Genomic DNA, 24,359 nt, shown 5'->3' on the forward strand with positions numbered 1-24,359 from the left:
ACGCATACTTTCACTCCACGAGGTGAACAGTGATGCAGTTCGCAGCAGAGCACGCGTCTTTATGCTGGCCCTGTCTTATGCGAGACGTGGTATTGAGGAACACATCTTCATAGCCGAGCTATCAATGAGATTGCGATGGACAACGGTATCTTTCAGCCGCAGCACAAATGGTAATTAGACTTACGGCTATGGTAAGCTGCATCCCACGAGCAGTGACAACTGCGGTTTTGTTTGCTGATCAAGGTGCAGCGCTTTTATGCATGTAATGAAGGCTGTGTTTGGTCTGCTTGTTATCACAATTAGCCTAATCCAACAATGTCCTTTGTTCAGTACACAGTTACTGTCCTTTAGAAATCCTTAACTCCAGAGTATGTGCCTGTCAGCTCTCAAGCCAGCTAAAAATTGCACTACAGTTATGAGAGAGAGACTGAATTATAGATTTCAAGAGCTTGCAGTCTTGTAATTCCTCAAAAGACTGCTAAAAAGATGTTTTAAAGCTGGCTCGGTGCAAATTATGCACTTTTTTTCCCAAATGTAGCAGCATGTAGCAGGCTTCACCTCATAGCACAGGTGGTGCAGCAATTACACCACTGCCAACAGTAATTGTGCAAGTAATGTGTCGACAAGACAAACTACTTGCAAGATGCGTACACACATGTGTCAATCTCTGCTGTGTTTAATATTCCACTTAAATCTTTCCTAGTACACTTGGTACTTTTGTAATGAAGTGGTATACCAACAACAGAATTTGTTCAATATGAACTTAATTCGAATATAGTTGATACTGCATGTGTTTGAGTGTAAACGTTGCTCTGTGCACTTGAGGGTAAAATGAATAAATATGAGGAAAGTAATTTCAACCAATCAACACATGAAAGTGTTTAGAACAAGACAGCCTGTTGTTATAGCAGGATCGGTAGTTGGGTAGTTGGGGTCAGTAGGCAACATATTTCATTGCAGAACGAAAAAACATATCTGCGTGCGTCTCACCTATGTATGTGTCTTTCAGCACTAGTACGAAGTATATAAGTGAGCCTGTTATTAGACAACTTCTTATAAAGTATCCCAAAAACAGAAAGCTTGGTGCATTACACAGTTGTACAATATTACATATCTGGAAGGATGTAAAATGACAACACGAAAAGAAAAAGAAATACAAAAAAGTAAGACCAATGTACCCGCAGTTGCATGACCAAGCACTTCAACATTACTAAGACAATAGAAACAAGTGCCCATTGTTAGGCTTTGGAGAATTTGGAGTTGAGGACTAATTTTAGGAACAACAGTACTGCTGCATTATCATTTACACTTAGTTGCCAGGGGAAAGTGAGAGCAAGCAGAAATTCATAGCACTACTTATTACTATTATTAAAGGGCCCCTGAAACTGTTCGGACAAATTTTGTAGATGCGTAGGGTACAGCTTAAGTAGAACATTCACACCACAATTTAAGTGAAGCGTTACGTATTAATGGAGCTACAAGCGATTACAAGTTACCCTCCTCCCTAGCTATGCTTTTCCTCCTCAACTCGTACGCTGAGCCATCAGGGCTAAGCTCGGCCTTCACTGGTTCTGCGTCACGATGCGACGTCACACCGTCCATTTCCGGTTGTTTTGGAGCCCGCCCCCACCCACGTGAAACCTCTCCGCAAGCCGCTTGGCCGTCAACCGCATGCGAGAGCTATCGAAGCAGCGTGTGTTGCGAGCATTCTGTTGCAGCGCCGAACCTGTCTGGTATTTCATTAACCATACACATTTGTAAACTATTTTAAACATTTACAAAAACAACGTGTTAACGATTACACTGCTGCAAAAAATTTACACCAGCAGCAAAGAATACATTATGTTACTGCTACTGCATCTGGTTGAGCTCTATGCCACCAGGTGGCTGCACCATGCAGACAATTCACATTTGTGCTTCTGTTCATCCCATGAAACGACACGCAAGGGGACACGGCCAGGCTTTGCACCTGCGTTTACCCTAATACCAGACTCGCAAAACGCTATTGCATTAGCAATCTTCCGGTGTAAATTGACGGCCACAATCGCGCAAATCTTGGCGCCGATCAGATAGCGGTAGTCCGATGCGCTGCAGCCTGTCCGCTCGTCTACTGGCTTGCAGAGGGACACGATGTCGCAGCTTGACATACTGCCAGTCACTATGTTTGCAGTCCACAACGCAACAAAGTCTAATCATAGCGCTCGCGAAAAGACGGACCGACACTGACGGCGGAGCTCTCGTCAAAGACGGAGCACATTGTAACACAAGCAGATGACACTTTCTGTGTGCTGGAAGTGCTTAAGTGCACTGAAAAATTGTTCTTGTGCATTCCCTTTATGTTACTTTCTTTTTGTAAAAACAAATTAGCTAACATTTCAACTATTACGAACATCATTTGTTTACCATAAAGTTCGAAAAATTATAAATCATGCGCCATGGTCAGCGAATCGGATAGCTCGCCCCACTGACGTCATATGGGTAATTTGCGTCATATGGGTAGGGGCGGCTTAAAATTCCGCCGTGCAGTGTGCTGCAATCGGAAGCGATGTGCATTTTTAAAACCTTATAATAAATTACACACTTTACACAGAGCACTTAGATGCATCAATTAATGATCAGAAGGACCTGCTCTAACGACTCAGTATGTTTGTAGAAAATCGTCAAAATCGTTTCAGGGTCCCTTTAAAGCAAATTAAGACCGCAATGCATTCTACTGCAAGCATGTGGCCTTTGATTCAAAGAGCAATGATACATTTTTTACATAATGGAATTGACAAAGCCAAAAGTCCAGAACAACATGCTTCCCTGAGCATCTCACAAAAATAACTAGTTTTGCCTAGGCATCAAGATTAAGATCCGCAACTGTTACTCATTATTTCTCAAACACAAAGAAAGCCTTTTCTAAAATCCATTATTTGGGAACATCAATATGGATGTTTTCGTGTAAGCTTTGCTTTCAATTTCTCACAAGGAGAACATATAACGGTTTCCAGCGAGTACGGACGCGAGCACAAAAAGTAGAAACGGACCGGACAACACTGGACTTACAAATGAAGTTTATTGTGAATACATTCCAGAAATACCCGCCACGCATGCGTATACACCCATGAACAATAACAAGGTTTGTAGTCAAAAGATATACACATACACAAAAGCCAATTCACACCCCTTCTTGACAAAGGCAACAACACTTGGATTAACATGATAAATTTAGAAATTGAAGTTTTTTATCATTGATATGAACCGAAGGTTCACTCACACAAGTATACGTGCCCAACTTTTTCATGTGGAATGCTTCGCTAATTTCTCTTTCCAGTTTCCAGTTCCCACAAGGAAGTAAACTCCTCATTAAAATTACTTTGAGATGATTCCTCACATTAAGCTAGCACCAATGTCACACCTAGTCAACTAGTGCTTGAGTTCACTAGCATGAAAATGGAAGCTTGTTCACTCGTATCTGCCAATAAAATGTACTATTCAAACAGATATGCAATGTACAGTACATCAAGCATTCTGGCAGAGTCTTCTTGAAACAGCTCCATTCTGCAATTTACACAAACTGTAACTACATAATTGAGATCCTGCTGCATATGAATTATATATACTAAATAACAGAAGTAAAGCAAGTTTAAGCATGACCAGTAAGTAGTTTGAGCTTGCAACTATGAATCTCACTTACCACTATTGCCACTTGAGTGCATGCCACTGGTAGAACCATCAGGAACTCTAGAAGCATTGTACATTGGAACAGAAGTCCCATTTGATACTGAAGCATGACTAGTAGCTTCATGACTCTGTGTAAGACAGCGGCTCTGAAGTGCCTTCAGTTCTGTCCGTTTCTGGTGTAGCCTGATGAGAATAGCTCGTTGCCTCTTGCGCAGTGCTGGCAGCTTTTCTTCAGAGCCTTTTTCCCGACACTTCCTGCCAGAATAATAAATAAAACACCGCACATTGTTTGAAAAGATTAGCAAGCGCTACATAAGAAAATAAATGCCATAAAAACTCTGCTCAAAATGCATTAACATCCCAAAGTGAAAACAGGTCAAAGTTTAAAATTTTTTTTTTGTCAGTGTCATAAGGTGCACATGCTGCGGTTACAAACGAAAGACGATGATGATGATTACAGCAAATACATGAGTGTGATGTGCAATGGCAGAGAAAAATAACGGCGTGAAAAAAAAAAAAGAACCTCCTGAAAGCCGCATGGCGCGTGCACGGAACGGAGATGCAGAGCCATTGTGACAGAGGAAGACGAGCGAAGAAGGCAGCAGAGGTGGAAAAAGCAGCCTGTCAGACTATGGGTCTAGGCTCCTGCCTATGCCTAGTGCTCCTAAGCCTACAGCTTGTCTGAAGCTGGTGTATAATTGCGGGGAGTCCAGCAGAGCATAGACCACAGCCTCTACGCTCTTGGTCTTCCTTGCTGGTCTACATTCCTGCCCCATCTTGACATGTTGCCTCGCCGCCCAGTTCCAGCTAGAGTACTTCAGCAGTAGCCCACTTGACATCTGCCCCATTCCAGCCATGAACTTCAACACTCCACACCGAACCTTGGCAATGTGTGAACTTCGATGATTTGCTGATGTAGTTTGTAGACTTAATTATTGAATCTATATATAGAGATGTTGCTAATTATATTTTGTTCAAGTTATATGTTTTTGAATTCTTACTAAGTGCACGCGCGCGCGTGTGCGTGTGTGTGTGCAACAGAGAGCATACACTTCATATTTTCTTTTCAAAATTTGTTTGTACTGAAGAAGTTCAAGAACCTACTACGATGAAAATATCTATACTGTGACACAGAGATAAGAACCCCAGGGGCAAAAGATGCTTGCATGTAGCTTGATGTGACCTGCAGCCCTAGAAAAGGGGACATTACTATACACAAAGTGTCTACCAAGTTGACATTTCCTAATTCCCCGAGTTTTCCAGGTTTTCCCTAAGTGCCTTTGCAAGATTCCCTCAATGACACAGGACTTTGTTTGATGTCAAAACAGGCTGACACCATGTCGCCCGATGCTGTCACTCTCTAGTAAGGATGTTAAAAAACAAAAAAGGACTTGATCCAGTTTGAATACTAAGGAGTTGTGTTTATATTATTTAAAAAGAAAACAGAAGGGAGGGGTTAATAAAATGCACAGCGAATAAAATATCTTTGAAAAAAATGGTAAAGGCCATTGCAAATCAAGTCGAACATTTTCAAGTACGAACAAAAAGACATGCATACAGAAGCAAATTTTTCGATTATGACCTATTTTTATCAAAGGATAGCAAGCTTATTAGTATGAGGCGCAAACTACGTCACAAGTAAATCTCTCTCAGCTGCTAGAAAGTCAACCTCAACTGTCCTGACATACTCTCATCCCACGCAAAATGCCTCAGTATTGCGTTTTGCTGCTTTAAATAGTTTATTTTGGTTTAGATGAGGGATACCTGCAGCTTGGTGTCAGCCAACACCTTTTTTTTTGAGCTCGAACTCCATCAAAGAAACAGCGGCACACCTCCTTTCCCATTAATTCCTCAATGCGTCGGTGCTTTCTGTTCTCGTCCTCCTTCTGCCATGCGTTCACCCCATGGACCATTTGAAGTATCTTTTTGGTCAGTTGTACCGTTAACGTTCAATTTTTTCAGAATCCCTAGGGACCATGAAAACACACACAAAAAAATGCATTTCTTTTACTGGTCTTAAGGGCTCAAATTGCCACAGGCACGTCCAAAAAAGCTCTGAAAGCCGTCCAGTAGACTTATTAGGTATATCGGTGCTCGTACTGCGACAGGAGCAACAACTTGATTTGAGCGAGTTGGTACATGTCGAGTAAAACTTGAAGCAGCGTGAAGAAGAGAAAGACGACAATTGAAAAAAAAAAAGGACGAGCGCTGTACTGCCAACTGGAAAATTTATTGAAAGATCACACAGCTTTTATAACATGTCAAAAAACACCAATAACCGAAATGTTGAAACGGATGCGCACTGCCTACAAGTATAAGTGCTTATCTAAAAAATTTATCTCATGTTTTGTTAGGCTGAGCGACACTGTGCTAACGCATTTATTTCCTTTGGTAATGTAGTAAGCGTCTACAATCTCTTTCTTTTTTACTCTTCGCATGCTTCAGAAACCTAGTGTCACGGAACATTGGGGTACAGTGCATTTGTTGCAATATGCAGCTAAATGGCTGCTGTGCATGTTTTTTACATTGTGTTTATGCTGCCTAGCTCTGTCATTAGAACATTGCCTGGTTTGCTCGATGTACACTTTTCCACAATCTAAAGGTATCTTGTAAGTGACGTCAGCGGTACACTTTATGAATTCATTCAACAGCCATCAATCATTACGGAGATTTTTATATACAACGCACCGGTATTTATATGTGATTTGCCTTGTCACATAACTTCAAGTCATCAGCATACATTTGTTTGCTGATGACTGTATATTATATCATAAAATTTCCTGCTTTCATGACCATTTACAGCTTCAAAAATCATTTTCTAATTTTAGCTCTTGGTGCACTACCTTGCAAATGACAATTAACATCCGTAAAACCATTGTTATGACTTTCACTAATAAAACGACGCCTTCCGCTTTTACTTACAAAATTATTAATACTCCAATTCAGAGCGTTAGTGAATATAAATACCTTGGTCTTGTTTTCACACCCAGCATGTCTTTGTCGAAGCATATAGATTTAATAACCTCAAATGCATTGAAAAAGTTAGGCTATCTGCACCGCACATTGACCACAGCCCCAAGGGATACTACACTACTGATGTATAAAAATCGCTAATCCAGCCTATACTAGAATATGCTTCTCCCGTCTGGAATCCGCACAAACAGTGTGGCATTAATCAGATTGAGGCCATCCAAAAGAAAGCGATCCGCTTCATATGCCGTGGGTACGATAGGGATTTTTCACCTTATACAGCGCTTTCATCCCCAGGCTTACAACCGCTCTCAGATCGCCGACGCATGAAATCACTCAAGTTTTTGCATTGCATTATTAACTCCTCTTGCCGTATATCTTCAGATAACTACCTAACTCCTCCAAACCATGTATAATATTATAAGTCACCATCACCTAAACAGCACACCTTATTTCGCCCGTACGGACACTTTTAAATACACTTTATTTCCCTATGTAATCGAATACTGAAATTCTTTGCCTGGTCCTACTTGTTCTCTTCCTTTAAACTTATTCTTGGCAGCCATTGAATAGTTTTGGTTTGTATTGGTTTGTATTGGTTTGTATTGTTTGTATTGCCTGTATTTATTATTTGTTATTGCTCTGCCTTTCACACCCCCTCCTGCAATAGCCCAATTGGGCTGCAGTATGTACAAATAAACAATAAAAAAAAATAAACACTTGTGGAATAAAATCAACATTTGGTAACTGTACATTGTTCTTAATGGTGAGCATTTGTGGGTACCCTTCGGACTCTGCCTTCAATGCACATGGTTTAGGCCTTTCTCATCTTCACGTCAGCATCTCTCCTTTTAGATGTAACTTCGATGCTTCTGGCTATTGAATGATGGGACCGACTTGGTCCTGCACCCCACTAAGTAAGGTGGGCCTAGCTCATAGCCACATGTAGCTAAGTGGACTTACCAGGAATTTTCACCTGTACTGCACGACCGTCATTCCAGTGCCAAGGTTCTTGTATCGTACCCATCCTTGTTTCAGGAAACCACTTTATTGACTGAAGTATTGAAGCCGTCTATGCACCTCCTTGATGAGCCAACAAACCAGCAGCAGTGTTCCTTTTGTGTATGGCAGGGTGGGGACTAGCTACTTGTCTCTATAGACAGCACCAGGCATGTTAAGCCCATAATCAACATAAAGCTCGCACTAGTGATAATAATGGCAATGAACAGCAACCCAAATACTGCATGCTAAGGGACGCCGTGGCATTCAAGAAGGTTTGGGAAAGAGCATCAGTTTAATTTTACAGCTTCCAGAATTATATGCTGGTTCACCGCACAACAAAATTTCAGATGCCACACAAGACCTCGCTAGCTTTTCTGGATGTGATGTGCATGTGCAATGTTGCATATCTATTGCAGCCATGAAAAGATGATATTACTGAATTAGAGGGGGGAGGGGGAAGTTAAGCCGACTTTCAGCACAATAGCCTTGAGAAGTCTGAGTGGCACTCCTATGTGTGACCTCAGCTGGGGGGACTCCACTGCTACGCCACATGTGTGCTCACATTGTGCAAGTTGTTCCACACATCTGATAGGCCTCCTCTGCACAAGTTTTTCAAACAGCATGAGTTTGCAATTTTGCACTCGAGTGTACAGAAAATTCTGGTACATTTGAATTTCTATACCTTCAATATCTTGAGCCATATAAAGCTGTAGAAGCTTGCCGCACCTGCTGTGCAGAGGTAATCAGTATTGATGCATTTCAATACTTTATAAGTTTAAATCTGCTCCTTATACTTTCCTCAAGTTCTTATTTACAAGTGTGTTGGATGACCCTAGTTGTGAGAGCTAAGCTTGCTTGGTGCCTTTTTGCTACAAATGAATCTGTCAATGCAATGTAATTCCCTAGAAGAATAGATGTTTGGCAGTTTAAGGGGGGAAGCTACATTTAAAGGCAAAAAATTAACACAAAAATTGCATTCAGTTTTCTTATCTTTTGCAATTCTAAGACTCTTCATTTACATAAGATTCACTATACATATCCCAAGACCCAATATTTTCATAAGGTTTTATAAGTTTCATCTGAATAAAGATGCTTTGGAATGTACTTCTTTGCTTTCTGAAAACAATTTTCTTGCCCTTTCTATTATGGAGGAGCAATATATTTTGTACTACTTGGGGCTATCATTATATGTTTTTTTTCCCTAGAAAGATAAGTAGAAGTGGTGTGTCGTGAGTAAATTTCGTTATACTACTTTTTTCATGGAAATTTTCAAAATGAAATTTTTTTTATGTATCAAGGTGGCCATTTTCATGACTAAGTTTGCCAACCTACAACTTAACTTCATAATGGCCTAAAACAACAACTTATAGCTTACAATGCGCTATAAACATTCAGAATTGATTCTGTGTGCTGCACTTTACTGTGAAAGTTGCTGTTAATTAGCTAATTAGGATTAAACAAACACCCTGTTTTAGATATCATAAAGAATACTTATCCTAGGAAAAAAATTTATGAATTTTTCAAATAAGCTTGTAAAAATACATTAACTGTGTAAATTTCATCCAAAATGGTTAAAAAAATTATTTGAAGTGTATCATCCCCCCGTAAAATGTCTGGAACATATTGAAGGACAACAAAAAATAGTATCCAAAAGAAATTCCGCAGTCATGTGCTGCAGTACTGACCTGTGAAGGAAAATTTGTTACTTCCTCATGCCACTTGCTATGAACAACACATCATAAAGGACTTCATTCAGCTTCTGTATGTTAGTGGACTCAGTATCCTTGTTAAAAAGCAAGGAATACAATTGATAAATAGGCTCTTGCATCAATTTTTTCCTTTCTTCATTCTTGCCATCAGTAGCCCACACAGTTCACAAGTGAGATTTTGCCAAAAATGCAAAGAAATACTGTTTTAGAAAATCAGGCAACAATGTTGCCTAAATACAGGTAGCGTTCACTCACTGTCTTAAATATATTTTACTTTAAGTGCATCAGCGTGATCTAAAAAGACACTAAAACATACGTACCAAGGCTGCTTTAAAAACAGGCTTTTGTGCATCTCTACAACAATTAAAATATTTTTCCTCTGACAATGCAATGTTTCACAGCTCGTTTTGCTTCTGTTCAATGCACTTTCTTTTAAAAGGGCATTGAATAGAATAGTCATACCATGCTAACACATTTACATTAATTTCCCCTACGAAAAATGATGATTCCTTTGCAGGAGGAGAGTCTAAGGCATGCTTGACTGTAAAAAACATGATAAAGCTCAGAGAAACTAATAGTTGAGAACCCTTTATCGACAAAATTTTCAGATTTTTCACACCATCAAGAGCTTTAAGGACCAAATGAGTAGAAAAACTAACAAAAGTATACTTTACACTTAACTACACCATGGCATACTCGGCACACCATTCTGTGACTGAACCATAAGACTGTGCGTCAAAAAAGCTGCATAGATCCTCGTTTCACTCATGTAACTTGACGTTTCAGAACTTCATAATGCTTGGTCTTTTAGCTTGATGTTTCCGAATTATCACAAGGTAATGTTTGGGTGCCTTGGCTACAATGGCTTTGGTTTTATGAAAGACATACAAAATGCTTTTTGTGAAAAGAAAACTTGTCGAATACCTGAATGTAGCATGAAGCAACAAAGGAAACCTATACAGGTTTCCTTTGTTGCTGATGGTAATGCTGGTAATGGATGGTAATGCTGATCACATTACCATCGATGTTCATCCAGAGATAGTTTCTGCCAGAATTTTTATGATATGAATTTTGGATGTCACCAATATTTACTAGGCAACCACACAATAGTCATATCAACGAAATCATATGATGCTTCGAATTTCATTTCGCAAATGCTGTTACTGAATAGGAACTTTGAAGCCGAGAACAAAATCACACGGTCGACATGCTTCCAAAAATCCATCATGTACAACACACACAGAAACACAGTCCAAATGAGGATTGTCGTGGATAATGAACATACTTTTCCAGTAACAAAAAACAAAGCAATTTACAAATAATATAACTCAGTATGTAACATGCTTGGGTAAGATTTTAAAAAGATGTTGGTCTACTAGAGCACCTGTTAAGCAATTTGTACCAAATCCAGATTTCTGTGAGGACATAGGCCGATGTAAATTACTATGTGAAACTCATGCAATCCTATCCCCTCTTGTTTATGTATGTTAAGCCCAATAGTGGACTTCTTTTCTTCCCTTCCTCTCTCTCTTTCACACACACACGCATACATTATAGTGCATTTTTTCTTTCAGCGTAAACATTTTTATGTGTAGCACATCTCGGTAAAATATATATGTATTACTGTATATAATATGCAAGACTTAAGTATTCTTTTAGTGCGTAGTGCACATTTCCCCACCGTTGGTAGAGTAGAATCTTGATATTTATTACAAATGCAGCAGTCCCAAAATATTGATTCAGTTAGCAATACTATTTAACCCTTTCCAAGCCGTGCTGTTCTGAATTCTGAACAAAAATGGCCAAATTACTTTTAAAAACTTCAGTTGCCAACATACTAATTTACTTCCTCAGAAAGGATAAATTTGCTTCTGCTTGTGTTGTTCCGTGAATTATGAGCTGCCATCTACTAAAACCCCGACTAAGCACTGAGAGAAAGCTAAGCAGACCCCCATTATCAGGGCTTTAAGTGACTTTCTGTAGACTCTAGTGATCCTGGTCGGAACTCCGGGCACCGTATTCCTGGCTTTCAAAAGTGATGGGCGGGGGCAAATGGCCTGCTCCCCCCCACCCTCAGTTCTGAAAGTGGGGGGGGGGAGGGGGTCTATGGCATTGCTACAAAATGCAAAATACTGCTGACATGCTGAGCTCGTCTTTAGCCATTTGGACCAGAAACCCGTGGACCAACCCAGCTCGTCCAAGGTGTGAAAAGGGTGAAAACTGAAAACTAAGCACAAGGTGTAGCCCATCAAAAAACAGCATTAACATATCAACCTTGACAGATTAACTGGCATGATTTTTTCATTAATCCATGCAGGTGCATTCAGATGCTGCAGAAATGTGCCAATTGGAAATTACAGCTATTGATGGCAAAGAACTGGACATTGCTGAAAACAATGCCATCAATCACCTGAGGAGAGCTGCTCCTGTAGCTCACTTGGTAAAGCACCAGACGCAACACTGATACAGGTTCCACTGAACGTGTGCATTACTTTCCTCCACTATTTCTTTCTTTATGTCAAATACAAATGCAGAAACAAATCAATACCTGCCTTTTACTAAAACACTTCATTTGCTCTATGCTTTCCTCATTTTCAATTATTGCTAGCCTCTTATGTATCTTCATAGGCCTTTTTTAAATATAGGCAAGAAACACAAAATAAATCAGGTTGACGTTTGTGTTTATTACAAGCGAAGTTGTACTATATAAAGAGTTACTACAATGGTACCATGCTACACGACATTTCTCTCACCGCAAATGTCTAGTGTGATGTCATAATCGCTGCTCCCTCACCTTTTGAGAACCTCAATCCAAGTGAGGTCTGCTCGTGCACGCTCAATAAGGTCGCGCTCCTGAAGGCGCAGCAGTGCCAGAGGTGGCTGATCCCCTCCCTCGATTTCTTCTTTACTGGATGACCTTCCACCGAGTGGGTCCATCAATGAGCCATAACTACACAAATCCCGGTCCAGCAGGACTGTTTCACTCAAGGAGCTCTGGCTCCATGCCTGTTGTGGATTGGAGGCCCCAGCAGAATCCTAATACCAAATAGAGCAGTTCCCAGAAATTAGTCCTGTCAGGTGGGGCAGCCCTCCTATGAAGTAAGTTACCAGTGATAATTATGAGAAAATTGCAACACTGATTTTCAACTTCACCATTCATGCTCCAAATGAAAAAAACTATTCAGTCCACTTACAACATGCCAACTTTATCTGACAACTTCTCACAACCTAATCTGAATACCAAATGCTCCACCACAAATTGTGCTACTGGACTTTGTTATGATACCAATGAAGAAACAGACATGGCACTGCATTCTACCTGAAGATTGCACAGTAGGCATACTTTAGTAGTACTACATGCAACAAATAACCACCGGACTGGCTGATATGGTCAGAAATGGTTAGGAAAAAAAGAGGACATATCTGACAAAAAAGCATCAGTTCTATAAAGCACAAGCACTTCATTGGGTTTGCAGCACTATGCAACATATACTATGCACAACAGTAGAACGAAAACAAATATAAATTATCAATTATGTATGGCCACTTGTGATTAAGGTAGGATGCTCTAGACTATGCCCCAGCTTCAAAGCCTCAAAAAAGTCATCGCAAACACAATTCTACTAAGCTGTGTCACTACTTACATATAAAATAGGTTAAGAACAATGCTTTTAGCATGCTATTTAAGGACTTTTGCTAAAAGCAATAGCATTGAGGGACAAATGACATGTGTATTCTATGCAGACGACGACGACGGGAGCACTAACAAACTCAGTCAAGTGGGTCAGTGAGATTGGGCAATGACGAAGAAGATGTGTCTCTGCTCTGTTGTCCTGTCGTTCTTGAACGTCTCCCTGTGTTCTGTCCGTGTGGTACCGTGACAATATAAAACACACTAACCTGTATTTTCTTTTCGAAAATAGTCATATTAGGGTTATCATAATTAGACAAAGGTATTTCGCTCTCGCGAGCAGCATTCCTTGGGATAGTTACTCAGGCGAGTTTCCCACGCTACGGTGCTAAGCGTGCGGCGCTTGCCGCGCACCTGCTTAAGCTTTTCCTAGTCTCTAGAGCCGCTCGAGTTCCCTCTTATCGACGGTCGACCATTTTTTCAAGAAAGTATGCCTTCCAATCACTGAGAATCAGCAAAGATCGACCATTGCGGACAACATCAGGCTCTTTCCACATAAGTATGAGGCTCCGGACAAGAGGTATGCCGCTTCAATGTAACCTGGGGCCTGGTGGACCAACCGGCTAAGCCATCTTTCCGGCCGACATCCAGGGGTGACGAGTTCAAATCCCCAATTTAATTCCTTTTTTTCCCTTTTTTAATCTCTTTTCTTTTAATTTATCATTATAACAGGGAATTACATATCTTCGCCATGACCGTTCATACGGAGACCTTCTTAAAATTTAGTTTTTTTTCTTGAAACACTTGCAATTTTTTTTCCTCTGTTATTTATGGCCACTAACATTCACGTCATAAACTACCCAGCTTCTCCAGTTGAGTGCTAGTGTTGAGTGAGCAGTTTAACCGAGCTCAGATTGGTTAGCCTTGACTGATCGAAGAAGGCACCACTGTAGCTAAAAACTTAGTTATGAAATACCAACATGCCCAAACCTACGCTCTTTTCAGGTTAAATGAGGCATACAACTCCAGTCTCCCTAGAGCTTAAGCTCACTGTGCTCCCAGAAAAACTACGAGGTCAGGTACCTCCCCCCACCCCCACATTCCCTCCTTCTCATTAGCTCTAGTATAATCACTGTCCAAAGCTGTAGAAAGGATGAAGACACCACTGAGAGCAGTCAAGGTCGCCTGCTTTGTGCGAATCTCAGCACAGTAGTGCGACTGAACTTTCTGAATAGCCACCCGGGAACACGAGTGTTCGAACGACAAGAGACAAGCAGATGCGACGAGCGGATCGTATGACACCCGGGGCCTCTTAGTAAGCGCTGAAAAACTTTTCCCTTTTTTACTTTTATGCACAAGTGTTAAGTGCTGTTCAAATTTATCAAAAATGTATCGTGTACCTAGGCGCACTCAAGCCCGCGTGCATGCGTAAGATGCGGGAAACAAGAGGCTAGGGCAACCAAGAATTGACACTATGTGATGCAACTTATACCGATCAGCAAAAACCTGCAAAGGGCGGACAAATTGCCTAGCTGCCTGCGGCATTATCTTACTGAGCTATGTCTTAAGCTCGGTTGTGGTAGTCGGAAGTTCAAATCCGCCCCCCTATGTCTTTTTCCTTTTTTTTTCTCTTTCTTTAACGATGGTGTATCTGCTTATGACATCCTCCAGTGCACTATATCTGCAGGCTAGGAGCGCCGCCTGACACCGGCAAAAGATGCCGAGAGCGAGTGGGGCTATACTAATCCAGGTACAACCAAATTAGGAAGGCCCAAAAAGCTTGAACAAAGATACTCTCTCACCAGAACAGGAATTGGCCTCCTTGGTGAAGTATTCGGCCACAACCTCCCTAATGAAATGATCTCCTCAATGAAATGGCCCTCAGTCCTCAGGGGCTGCGGAGCACCTGACCAAGTTGGCGGTCAGACTTGCAATGTAGCAGAGGGTGCTAAGAATATCCGGGTCCGGACAGGCCGCCAATGGAAACTGACCCTTGCAACGTTTAACACCCGAACCCACTCAAGTGAGGTAAGCTTAGCAGGACTCTTCGAAGATCTATCAGACATTGTTTGGGATATTATCGGCCTTAGTGAGATTAGAAGACCTGGTGAGGCTTACACATTGCTGAATAACGGCCATGTTATCTGCCATAGAGGTAATGTAGAATTTGTGGAACTGTCAAAACTGATCAACAAGGAGAAAATAAGTGATATTCGAAACTATAATGTGAGAAAGACTGAAGAAGCCGTAAAAAATGGACGCAACCTAAAATCAGTGAGATGGAAACTTGGCATAGGACAAACCAAGATGTATGCACTAAAAGATAAGCAGGGTAATATCAGCAATCTCGAAGATACAGTAAAAGCAGGAGAAGAATTCTATACTGACCTTTACAGTACCCAGACGACTCAGGAACGCTCTATTCAAAACAATAATGAACAGTATACAGAAACTCCCCCTATAACTAGAGATGAGGTCTGAAAGGCCTTGCAAGGCATGAAACGGGGAAAAGAGGCAGGAGAGGATCGAATAACAGTCGATTTAATCAAAGATGGAGGAGACATAATGCTAGGAAAACTGGCGGCTCTCAATACGAAGTGTCTATCAACTGCAAGGGTCCCAGAAAACTGGAGGAATGCAAACATTATGCTAATCCACAAAAAGGTCGACATTAAAGAACAAAAAAATTATAGGCCCGTTAGCTTATTTCCAGTATTATATAAAATATTTACCAAAATAATCTCCAATAGAATAAGGACACCACTGGAATTTAGTCAACCAAAGGAGCAGGCTGGCTTCAGGAAAGGTTACCCTACAATGGATCACATCCATGTCATTAACCAGGTTATCGAGAAATCCGCAGAGTACAATAAACCTCTTTCATAGATTACAAAAAAGCATTTGATTCAGTAGAGATACCAGCAGTCATAGAGGCACTGCATAATCAAGGAGTACAGACTGCTTACGTAAATACACTAGAAAATATCTACAGAGATTCCACAGCCACCTTAATTCTACACAAAAGTAGGAAGATACCTATAAAGAAAGGGGTCTGACAAGGAGACACAATCTCTACAATGCTATTCACTGCATGCTTAGAAGAAGTATTCAAGCTATTAAACTGGGAAGGCTTAGAAGTAAAGATCAATGGCGAATACCTCAACAACCTTGGGTTTGCCAATGACATTGTTCTATTCAGCAACAATACAGACGAGTTACAACAAATGATTGAGGACCTTAACAGGGAGAGGGTAAGAGTGGGACTGCAGGTTAATATGCAGAAAACAAAGATAATGATAAATAACCTGGCAAGGGAACAAGAGTTCAAGATCGCAAGTCAGCCTCTAGAGTCTGTGGAGGAGTACATTTACCTAGGTCAGCTAATCACAGGGAACCCGGACCACGAGAAGGAAATTCACAGAAGAATAAAAATGGGTTGGGTCGCATATGGCAGACATTGTGAGCTCCTGAATGGGAGCTTACCGATATCATTGAAAAGGAAAGTATACAGTCAGTGCATTTTTCCGGTGCTGACATATGGCGCAGAGACTTGGAGGCTGACAAAGAAGCTTGAGAACAAGTTAAGGACCGCGCAAAGAGTGATGGAACGAAGAATGCTAGGCATAACTTTAAGAGACAGAAAGAGAGCAGTTTGGATCAGAGACCAAACGGGCTTAGACAATATTCTAATAGACATTAAGAAAAAAAGATGGTGCTGGGCAGATCATGTAATGCACAGACTAGATAACCGTTGGACCATTAGGGTAGCAGAATGGATACCAAGAGAAGAGAAGCATAATAGAGGATGGCAGAAGACTAGATGGAGTGACGAAATGAGGAAATTTGTGGGTGCTATTTGGAATCGGCTTGCACAGGACAGGGGTAATTGGAGATCGCAGGGAGAGGCCTTCGCCCTGCAGTGGACATGATGATGATGATGATGATGTTGTTGTTGTTGTTGTTGTTGTTGTTGAAGAACGTCTCCCTGTGTTCTGTCCGCATTGTACCGCAACAATATATAGTGTGTTTTATATTGTCGCGGTACAACACGGACAGAGCACAGGGAGACGTTCTTCAAGAACAGTGGCTTGGGACTTGGGACTAAATTTGATCACCGACCCAGCATACCCTACAAGAATCGGCAACTCGATCACCCGAGACACAACGCCTGATCTCACTTTCGTCAGGGGTAATGGCGGCGGTATGGCGGACTTTGAATGGCGAAACATGGGCCACGAATTGGGCAGTGACCACTACATTGTGGAGGTCGCTGTCCCACTCGGTGGTAACGATGAAGTCGACAAAAGCTTTCGGAAACATAGATTTACTGACTGGGACACGTTTCGAGGATTGTTACCCGAGGAGCAGAAGACCGAAATTACAGAGATTGAGGAGTGGTCCACCGAGATTGTAGACAAGGTAGAAAAGGCCACCAAGGAAGTCGAGACGGACACGCGTGTCCACAGGGTCGACAGCCGCCTGGCCCACCTCATCGCAGCCAAGCAGTCCATCCTGTCAAGGTGGAAGATGCAGAGGACAAACAGAAAGCTATGCAAGAAGGTCACCGAACTCAACCGCGAGACCGAGTCCCACAGCAGAGTGCTATGCACTCAGCAATGGAATGAGGTTTGTAACGCAGCGGACGGCCAGATGCACTGCGGCAAGACGTGGAGTATGCTGAGGTGTCTTTTGGATGCGACCACTACCACGTCTCACCAGCACTACAACCTGGCCAAGATCATCTACAAGGCACTGACCGAACACAGGGAAGACGAAGTGAAAAAACGCCTTGACGACAAGTACCTCCCAGTCACTCCCACAGAAACGCATCTGAACTACCTAGGCGAAGCAAACGAGTGGCTAGATCAAGACAATGAAGTATGGGAAGTAAGGGTTGCTCTGCACGATCTCAACAGCAACTCCGCCGCTGGTCCCGACTGCGTTACGAACAGAGTGCTAAAAAATGTTAATGAAGCGGCCATCGAGAACCTCACGGCATACTTCAACACTTGCTGGCGAGCTGGGTCACTACCTCGGCAATGGAAAGCAGCCAAGACCATCTTGATTCCCAAGCCGGGCAAGCCACACAACGTTGAGAACCTCCGGCCGATCTCGCTTATGTCCTGTGTGGGCAAAGCGTTGGAGCATGTACTCATGAACAGGTGGCAGAGGTACCTGGAAGATTCTGGGCTCTACCCAAACACTGTCATCGGGTTCCGAAACAAGCACAGAACTCAGGACACCATGATACAACTGAAAAATGAAATCCTCGATGACACTACCAACACAAAAAACAAGCGAGCCACCTTGGGTTTGGACCTGCAGAGCGCTTTTGACAAAGTGAGAATCTCTGCGATCCTGGCCCAGGTGTCACGGCTAAACATGGGCAAGAGAACATATGCGTACATCAAGGATTTTTTGATGGAGCGGACTACCAAAATCATCGCCGGTGACCTGCGGCTCCAAAAGAAGAAGCTCGGCAGTGTCGGGACTCCGCAGGGCTCGGTAATCTCACCATTACTTTTCAACCATGTAATGATAGGGGTGACCGAGTGCCTCTCGTGAGTCGCACGAGTCCGACGCACCATCTATGCCGACGAGATAACGCTCTGGGTCCCAGGAGGAAGCGACGAACACATTGAGAGTACATTGCAAGAGGCGGTTGACGCTATCGAGGAGCAGCTGGACGGGTCTGGGCTCGTCTGCTCCCCAGGCGAGTCTGAGCTGTTGGTGATTCCTCCGAAAAGAGCAGCTAGGAAGACGAAAGGCAACGAACCTGCGAGAGAGCAAGACACAATAAAGATCAAGACGAGCAGCGGTCACACGATCCCGGTTGTCGAGAAGATCCGAGTGCTGGGGATGCTGATTGAGCGCAACCGAGTCAACGGCGAGACAGTCAAGCGTCTCGCGGCCAAAGTCACCACGGCCATCCGCCTCATTAAGAGGCTGTCACACAGAACAGCAGGCATGAAGGAAGAAAGCCTTACCGGGCTAGTTAGATCCTTCGCTATAAGCCCCATTACATACATTGCTGCTTTCCACAACTGGAGGCAGTGAAAGCGAAATAAGATCAATGCCCTAATACGCAAAGCGTACAAGGCTGCACTCGGACTTCTCGACTGCACAAGCACCGACAAGCCCTGGGAGTGCATAACACCCTGGAAGAAATCGCCGAGGCGCAGAGGACCGCTCAGCTCGCGCGACTATCGGAAACAAGAACGGGCAGACAAGTGCTGCGTAGCCTAGGCCTGGGACCAAAGGAAAGGGGACCCGAAAATACAGAAGTGCCCGTACCGGACACAATTAGTAGACGGCTACAGGTATGTCCGGTGCCAAGAAACATGAACCCTGAGTTCCACAAAGAGTGGCGGGCGGCGAGGGCCAAGGCGCTCATCGATCTCCATGCCAAAGACAGGGGTGCCGTGTTTGTGGATGCGGCAGAGTATCCACATGACAGAAAGGCATTCGCCACTGCAGTCGTCGGGACATCGACCGGTGCAACGAGAACAGCGGCGAGAGTGTGCGGACTCGACGGGCGCATCCAGCCAAGGAGGTGGCTATTGCCCTGGCCATCACCGACCCCGAGTGCACGACTGTGCGCTGTGATTCTAGGACGGCAGTGAGAAATTATGCCAGAGCAAGGGTGTGTGGTGAAGCCACGCGTGTGTTGCGTGTGGTCGATCTTGTGAGTGAAAATCGGTGTGTGGCGATAAAGTGGTTTCCGGTCCACATGGGCAGTGATGTGTTGGATCGCGGCAACGCAAACCACAACAAGACGGCGAACGCGGCGGCGCGAGGACTAACCAATTGTGCCGCTGCTACTGCGGTTGACCCGTCGTGGTGGTGGGAAACCAAGGACAAAATGACTTCCTACAACGAAATTGTGAAGTGGTACAGACTAGAGCGAAGGACTATGCTGCCACCTCATCCGGGATTGACCCGTAAAGAGGCGGTTTTATATCGACAACTTCAAACGGAGTCGTTATTCACCCCGGTGCTGATGAGGCACGTGTGTCCAAGTGTTTATGAAAGTGACCTGTGTTGTGTGGGCCGAAAGGAAAGAGCCACTGCAGCTCACATCCTTTGGGACTGTGCTAAGAATCCGCACAAAGCCGCAACGATAACAACGATCCCGCCGCGGCTCGAATCCGCAACGAGGTGCTATGATCAAGATGTCCAAGCCCAGGCCGTCCAGCAGATCTCGGCGGCCCTTGAAAGGCAACGACCGAGCGAAACCGGAGGGAGGCTGCCACCCCAAAAGAGGGGCAGGTGCGGTCGACCAAAGGGAGTAGTGCGGCCGCGGCCGAAGTGGAGGCGCCACATGCCGCGAAGACGTCATGGCCGCGTCACGGTGACGCCTCCCTAACAGGGGAAGGCTAACCGTTCTGCAGGCATTCATAACGAAGTTTCTTCACTCACTAACCTGTAAGCCACAATAATCTCAAAGCAACATTAGAGCACAACGGGACAACAAGACAAACCAAGCTCTGATGGCAAATGAACTTGTTTGTCAATTACTTTATTGTTATGACAGATGATGAATTTGTTGTTTTATGGCGCAAGGGCCAATTATGGCCTAAGAGCGCCAGGTCGGTGTTGATAAGTTTGCAGTGGGTAGACGAGTTCCGTGAGTTATTGTGACGTAGCTGTAAAGGGGCCTAAAAGCGATCTCTGTAAAGTGCATAAAAGCTATATATAATAACATTACGGCAATGACTTCATAACGTTGTTGGCAATGACTACTACTAAGTACTACTGAGTACTTAGTAAGTGAGTACTACTAAGAACACAAGAGATACATTGTGATAGATTGATCATATTTTAAAATACATGTAGGCAAACATTTGCAAGACGCACTACTGCCTTAGAGAGCCCTTGAAACGATAGGGCCTGAAAGCATGTGCTGTACAAAAATAAATTATCGCAGCGGCATCCTTTGGAGAGAGGATGTGCTACAAATTCGTAGGGCTAATAACATGTAAGACAACATCGTTTAAGAAGCTTAGGACTGCTCTGGTGTTAAACAACGGTTCTGTACCAAGAAACATTACAGGATGAAAGGGGATGTGCTGCCAGTATGCTAGCGGAAAGTGTTTTTTTCTCTCTGTTTCGGCTTCCCGACACTCCAGGAGGGCATGGAGGACGGTGAGCCTTTCACCGCATCTACCGCAGGATGGTGGCCCATTTCCAGTTAGGAGGAAACTGTGTGTGGCATATGTGTGTTCTATTCTGAGACGACAGAATAGGACATCTGTTTGTCGTGTTTTTGTTGCGGGGGGCCAATAACCCAGTTTTGGCTTAATCAAGTGAAGCTTATTATTTGTTTCAGCATCCCATAAGCGCTGCCAGTGGCTTCTGAGTTTCTTTCGGATGAAAGGCTTTAGGTCTAAGGCAGGTAGTGCAGTGGTAGAATGTATATCTTGTGAAGCTATTGATGTGGCAATTTGGTCAGCCAGCATATTACCCTCAATGCCCCTGTGTCCAGGTACCCAGCATACTATGACTTGCTGCTGAGACATGTACGATGTGCAAATAACGGAATAAAGCTCAGTAAGTACAGGGTTTCGATGATTGCGGAGGAACATAAGGGCTTTTACGACGCTTAGAGAGTCGGTGTATATGATGGTTTTGTGCAACTTTCTTTTATTGATTTCTTTAACAGCAGATAGAATTGCATAAGCTTCCGCGGTGAATATGCTTGTTTCCGGATGCAGTCCATCGGACTCGGAGAAGGATGGTCCGATTGCAGCACAAAACACTCCGGCATGTGACTTAGAAGCGTCAGTGTAAAACTCTATGCACGAGTACTTCGACTGAAGTTCCAAGAAGTGCATTCGAATATGTGCCTGTGGGGCGTGTTTCGTCACCTCTACGAATGATGTATCGCATTCTATGGGTTTCCACTGCCATGGCGGCAATGGCTTAGCTGGGACCATTAGGTTTTGCTGAAGGACTGGAACTTGCATTTCTTCAGCAAGCTTTCTAATGCGCAGAGAGAATGGTTCTCTTGCTGCAGGTCGATTATTAAAGAGATGTGCAGATGCCACGTCGTTTATGCTTACATAAGAGGGATGGTCGCGGTTTGCGTTCACGTTTAGAAAGTACATGAAACTAGAGTATGACCTCTGAAGATGAAGCGACCACTCATTAGCTTCAACGTAGAGACTCTCTACAGGACTTGTCCTGTAGAGACCTTGTCCACCAAGCGGATACCTAAATTGTGAACAGGGTCAAGCATCTTCAAGGCGCTTGGACTGGCAGATTGATATACTATGGCCCCATAGTCTAAGCGCGTGCGTATAAGACTTTTGTAAACGTTCATCAGACATTTCCTGTTGCTGCCCCATGTTTCATGTGATAAAAGTTTAAGAAGGTTCATTGTTTTTAGACATTTCTCTTTTAGGTGCTTTAACTGTGGAATGAAGGTCAGTTTTGAATCTAATATGATTCCTAAAAATTTGTGTTGTGTGACAACTGGTATGTGCTGTCCATGTAGTTCTAGGCTGGGCTCTGCAAATAAGCCTCTTTTTCGCGTGAAAAGTACACATGAGCTTTTAACAGGATTCAGTTTAAAGCCATTTTCCTCTGCCCATTTACACACTTTGTTCAAGCAAAGCTGGACATGTCGCTCACATATAGAAAGGTTGCATGACTTGAAACCCAATTGCACGTCATCTACGTACACCGAATAAAACATGCTCTGTGTTATATATAAGCGTAAGGAATTCATTTTGATTATAAAAATGGTACAGCTTAATACCCCTTCTTGCGGCACCCCGGTTTCTTGTGTAAACGGCTTGTATAGAGCATTGCCCACCCTAACTCGAAATGTACGGTTTGATAGGTAACTTTCAATTACATTAAGCATATTTTCTCGAATACCCATTTGTGAGAGGTCTCGCAATATCCCATATCTCCAAGTCGTGTCATATGCCTTTTCCATGTCTAGGAAAACAAAGAAAGAACTGCTTATGGATAAAGGCGTCGCGAATGCCTGCACTCTCTGCACGTTGCTATACGTGCGGAGAGTGCAGGCATGCACCTTCTATATGCAACACGTGCACCTTCTGCACGTTGTTTCACAAAGGGGATAGCAATTGTATCAGGAATAGTTAGATTTGACAATGGATCTGCGCTTCTCGCCGCAAGGATCACAACACCTGAGAAAATTCTTCTTCCTAAAGGCGCCACTTTGGCTTGCGTTGTTGATTCCGAGCCTCTCTGTGTCGTTCCCCTAAAGGCGGCTCCACCTGAAATCACTTATGCTGGACATTCTCCCTCTACCTGCGCTGTTGCAGCCGTAATCAGCCTGACTTGATCCCTTCGCAGGCACAAAAGTTACTTAATTTGTTGAAGAGGCATGAAACTTCATTCGACATCCATTCTTCGACACTGGGTCAGACTTCCGTCACAACACATCGCATTCAGACAGACGGTAGATCCATCGTACGTTGCCGGCCGTATCGGGTGTATCTAGCCGAGTGCAAGATTATTGAGGAAAACATCACCGACATGCTGCAACAGGAGATAATCCACCCCTCTGCTAGCCCTTGGTCGTCTCTCATCATTTTGGTCCGAAAGAAAGATGGCTCCGTGCAATTTTGTGTTGATTACCGAGCGTTCAACAAGATTACGCGCAAGGATGTACATTCTATGCCTCGTATTGACTGCAAGGTGCCAAGTACGCAGCGTGGATCTGCGTTCAGGTTACTGGCAAATTCCGATGCACGAAGTTGACAAAGAAAAGACAGCATTTGCACCCCCAGATGGCCTTTACGAGTTCAACGTCATGCCCTTCAGCCTCTGCAATGCTCCCGCAATTTTTTAGTGCATGATTGACACTGTTCTGCGCAGCCTGAAGTGGAAAACATGCTTGTGCTATCTGGACGATATCATTATTTTCTCATCCACATTTGCCCAGCACCTGCAACGCCTGGACGAGGTTCTCACATGCCTCGCTAACGCTGGTCTTCAGCTCAACACCAAAAAGTGCCGTTTTGCAAGCAAGACGATCAAGGCATTAGGTCACATTGTGAGCAAGGATGGTATTCGACCTGATCCTGACAAAATTTCGGCGGTGCTTTGCTTTGCTTTTCTTGAGCAGAAAAGACCAAAGAACTACGCAGTTTCCTTGGCATCGAAGCTTCCTATTTTCGCCGATTTATACGCGACTTCGCCTCTATAGCTGTTCCTTTACACAACCTACTTTGTTCTGGTGCTCCCTTTGTGTGATCACCAGAATGTGAATCTGCCTTTGACCAGCTGAAGGGTGCCCTCACATCTGAACCTGTACTGTGTCATTTTGATGAGACTGCACTCACAATCTTGCACACGGACGCTAGTGGCCATGGGATTGGTGCTGTTCTCCTCCAGTGAGACAC

At 43.5% G+C, this 24,359-nt stretch overlaps 1 protein-coding gene across 2 annotated transcripts in view; it reads right to left on the reverse strand.

Moving 5' to 3' along the window:
- Window positions 1–24,359, reverse strand: part of LOC135902637 (centrosome-associated protein 350-like) — a 262,164-nt gene that overhangs the window by 67,785 nt on the left and 170,020 nt on the right. For both annotated transcript variants that reach the window (XM_065432834.1, XM_065432833.1), the window contains 2 exons: window positions 12,142–12,383; window positions 3,680–3,921 (listed from right to left, as the gene is read on the reverse strand). In XM_065432834.1, coding sequence (XP_065288906.1) covers window positions 3,680–3,921; window positions 12,142–12,383 — 484 coding nt within the window. The remainder of the gene's footprint in view (window positions 1–3,679; window positions 3,922–12,141; window positions 12,384–24,359) is intronic.

Source organism: Dermacentor albipictus, chromosome 1, assembly GCF_038994185.2.
Source record: "Dermacentor albipictus isolate Rhodes 1998 colony chromosome 1, USDA_Dalb.pri_finalv2, whole genome shotgun sequence".
Taxonomy (NCBI): Eukaryota; Metazoa; Arthropoda; class Arachnida; order Ixodida; family Ixodidae; genus Dermacentor; species Dermacentor albipictus.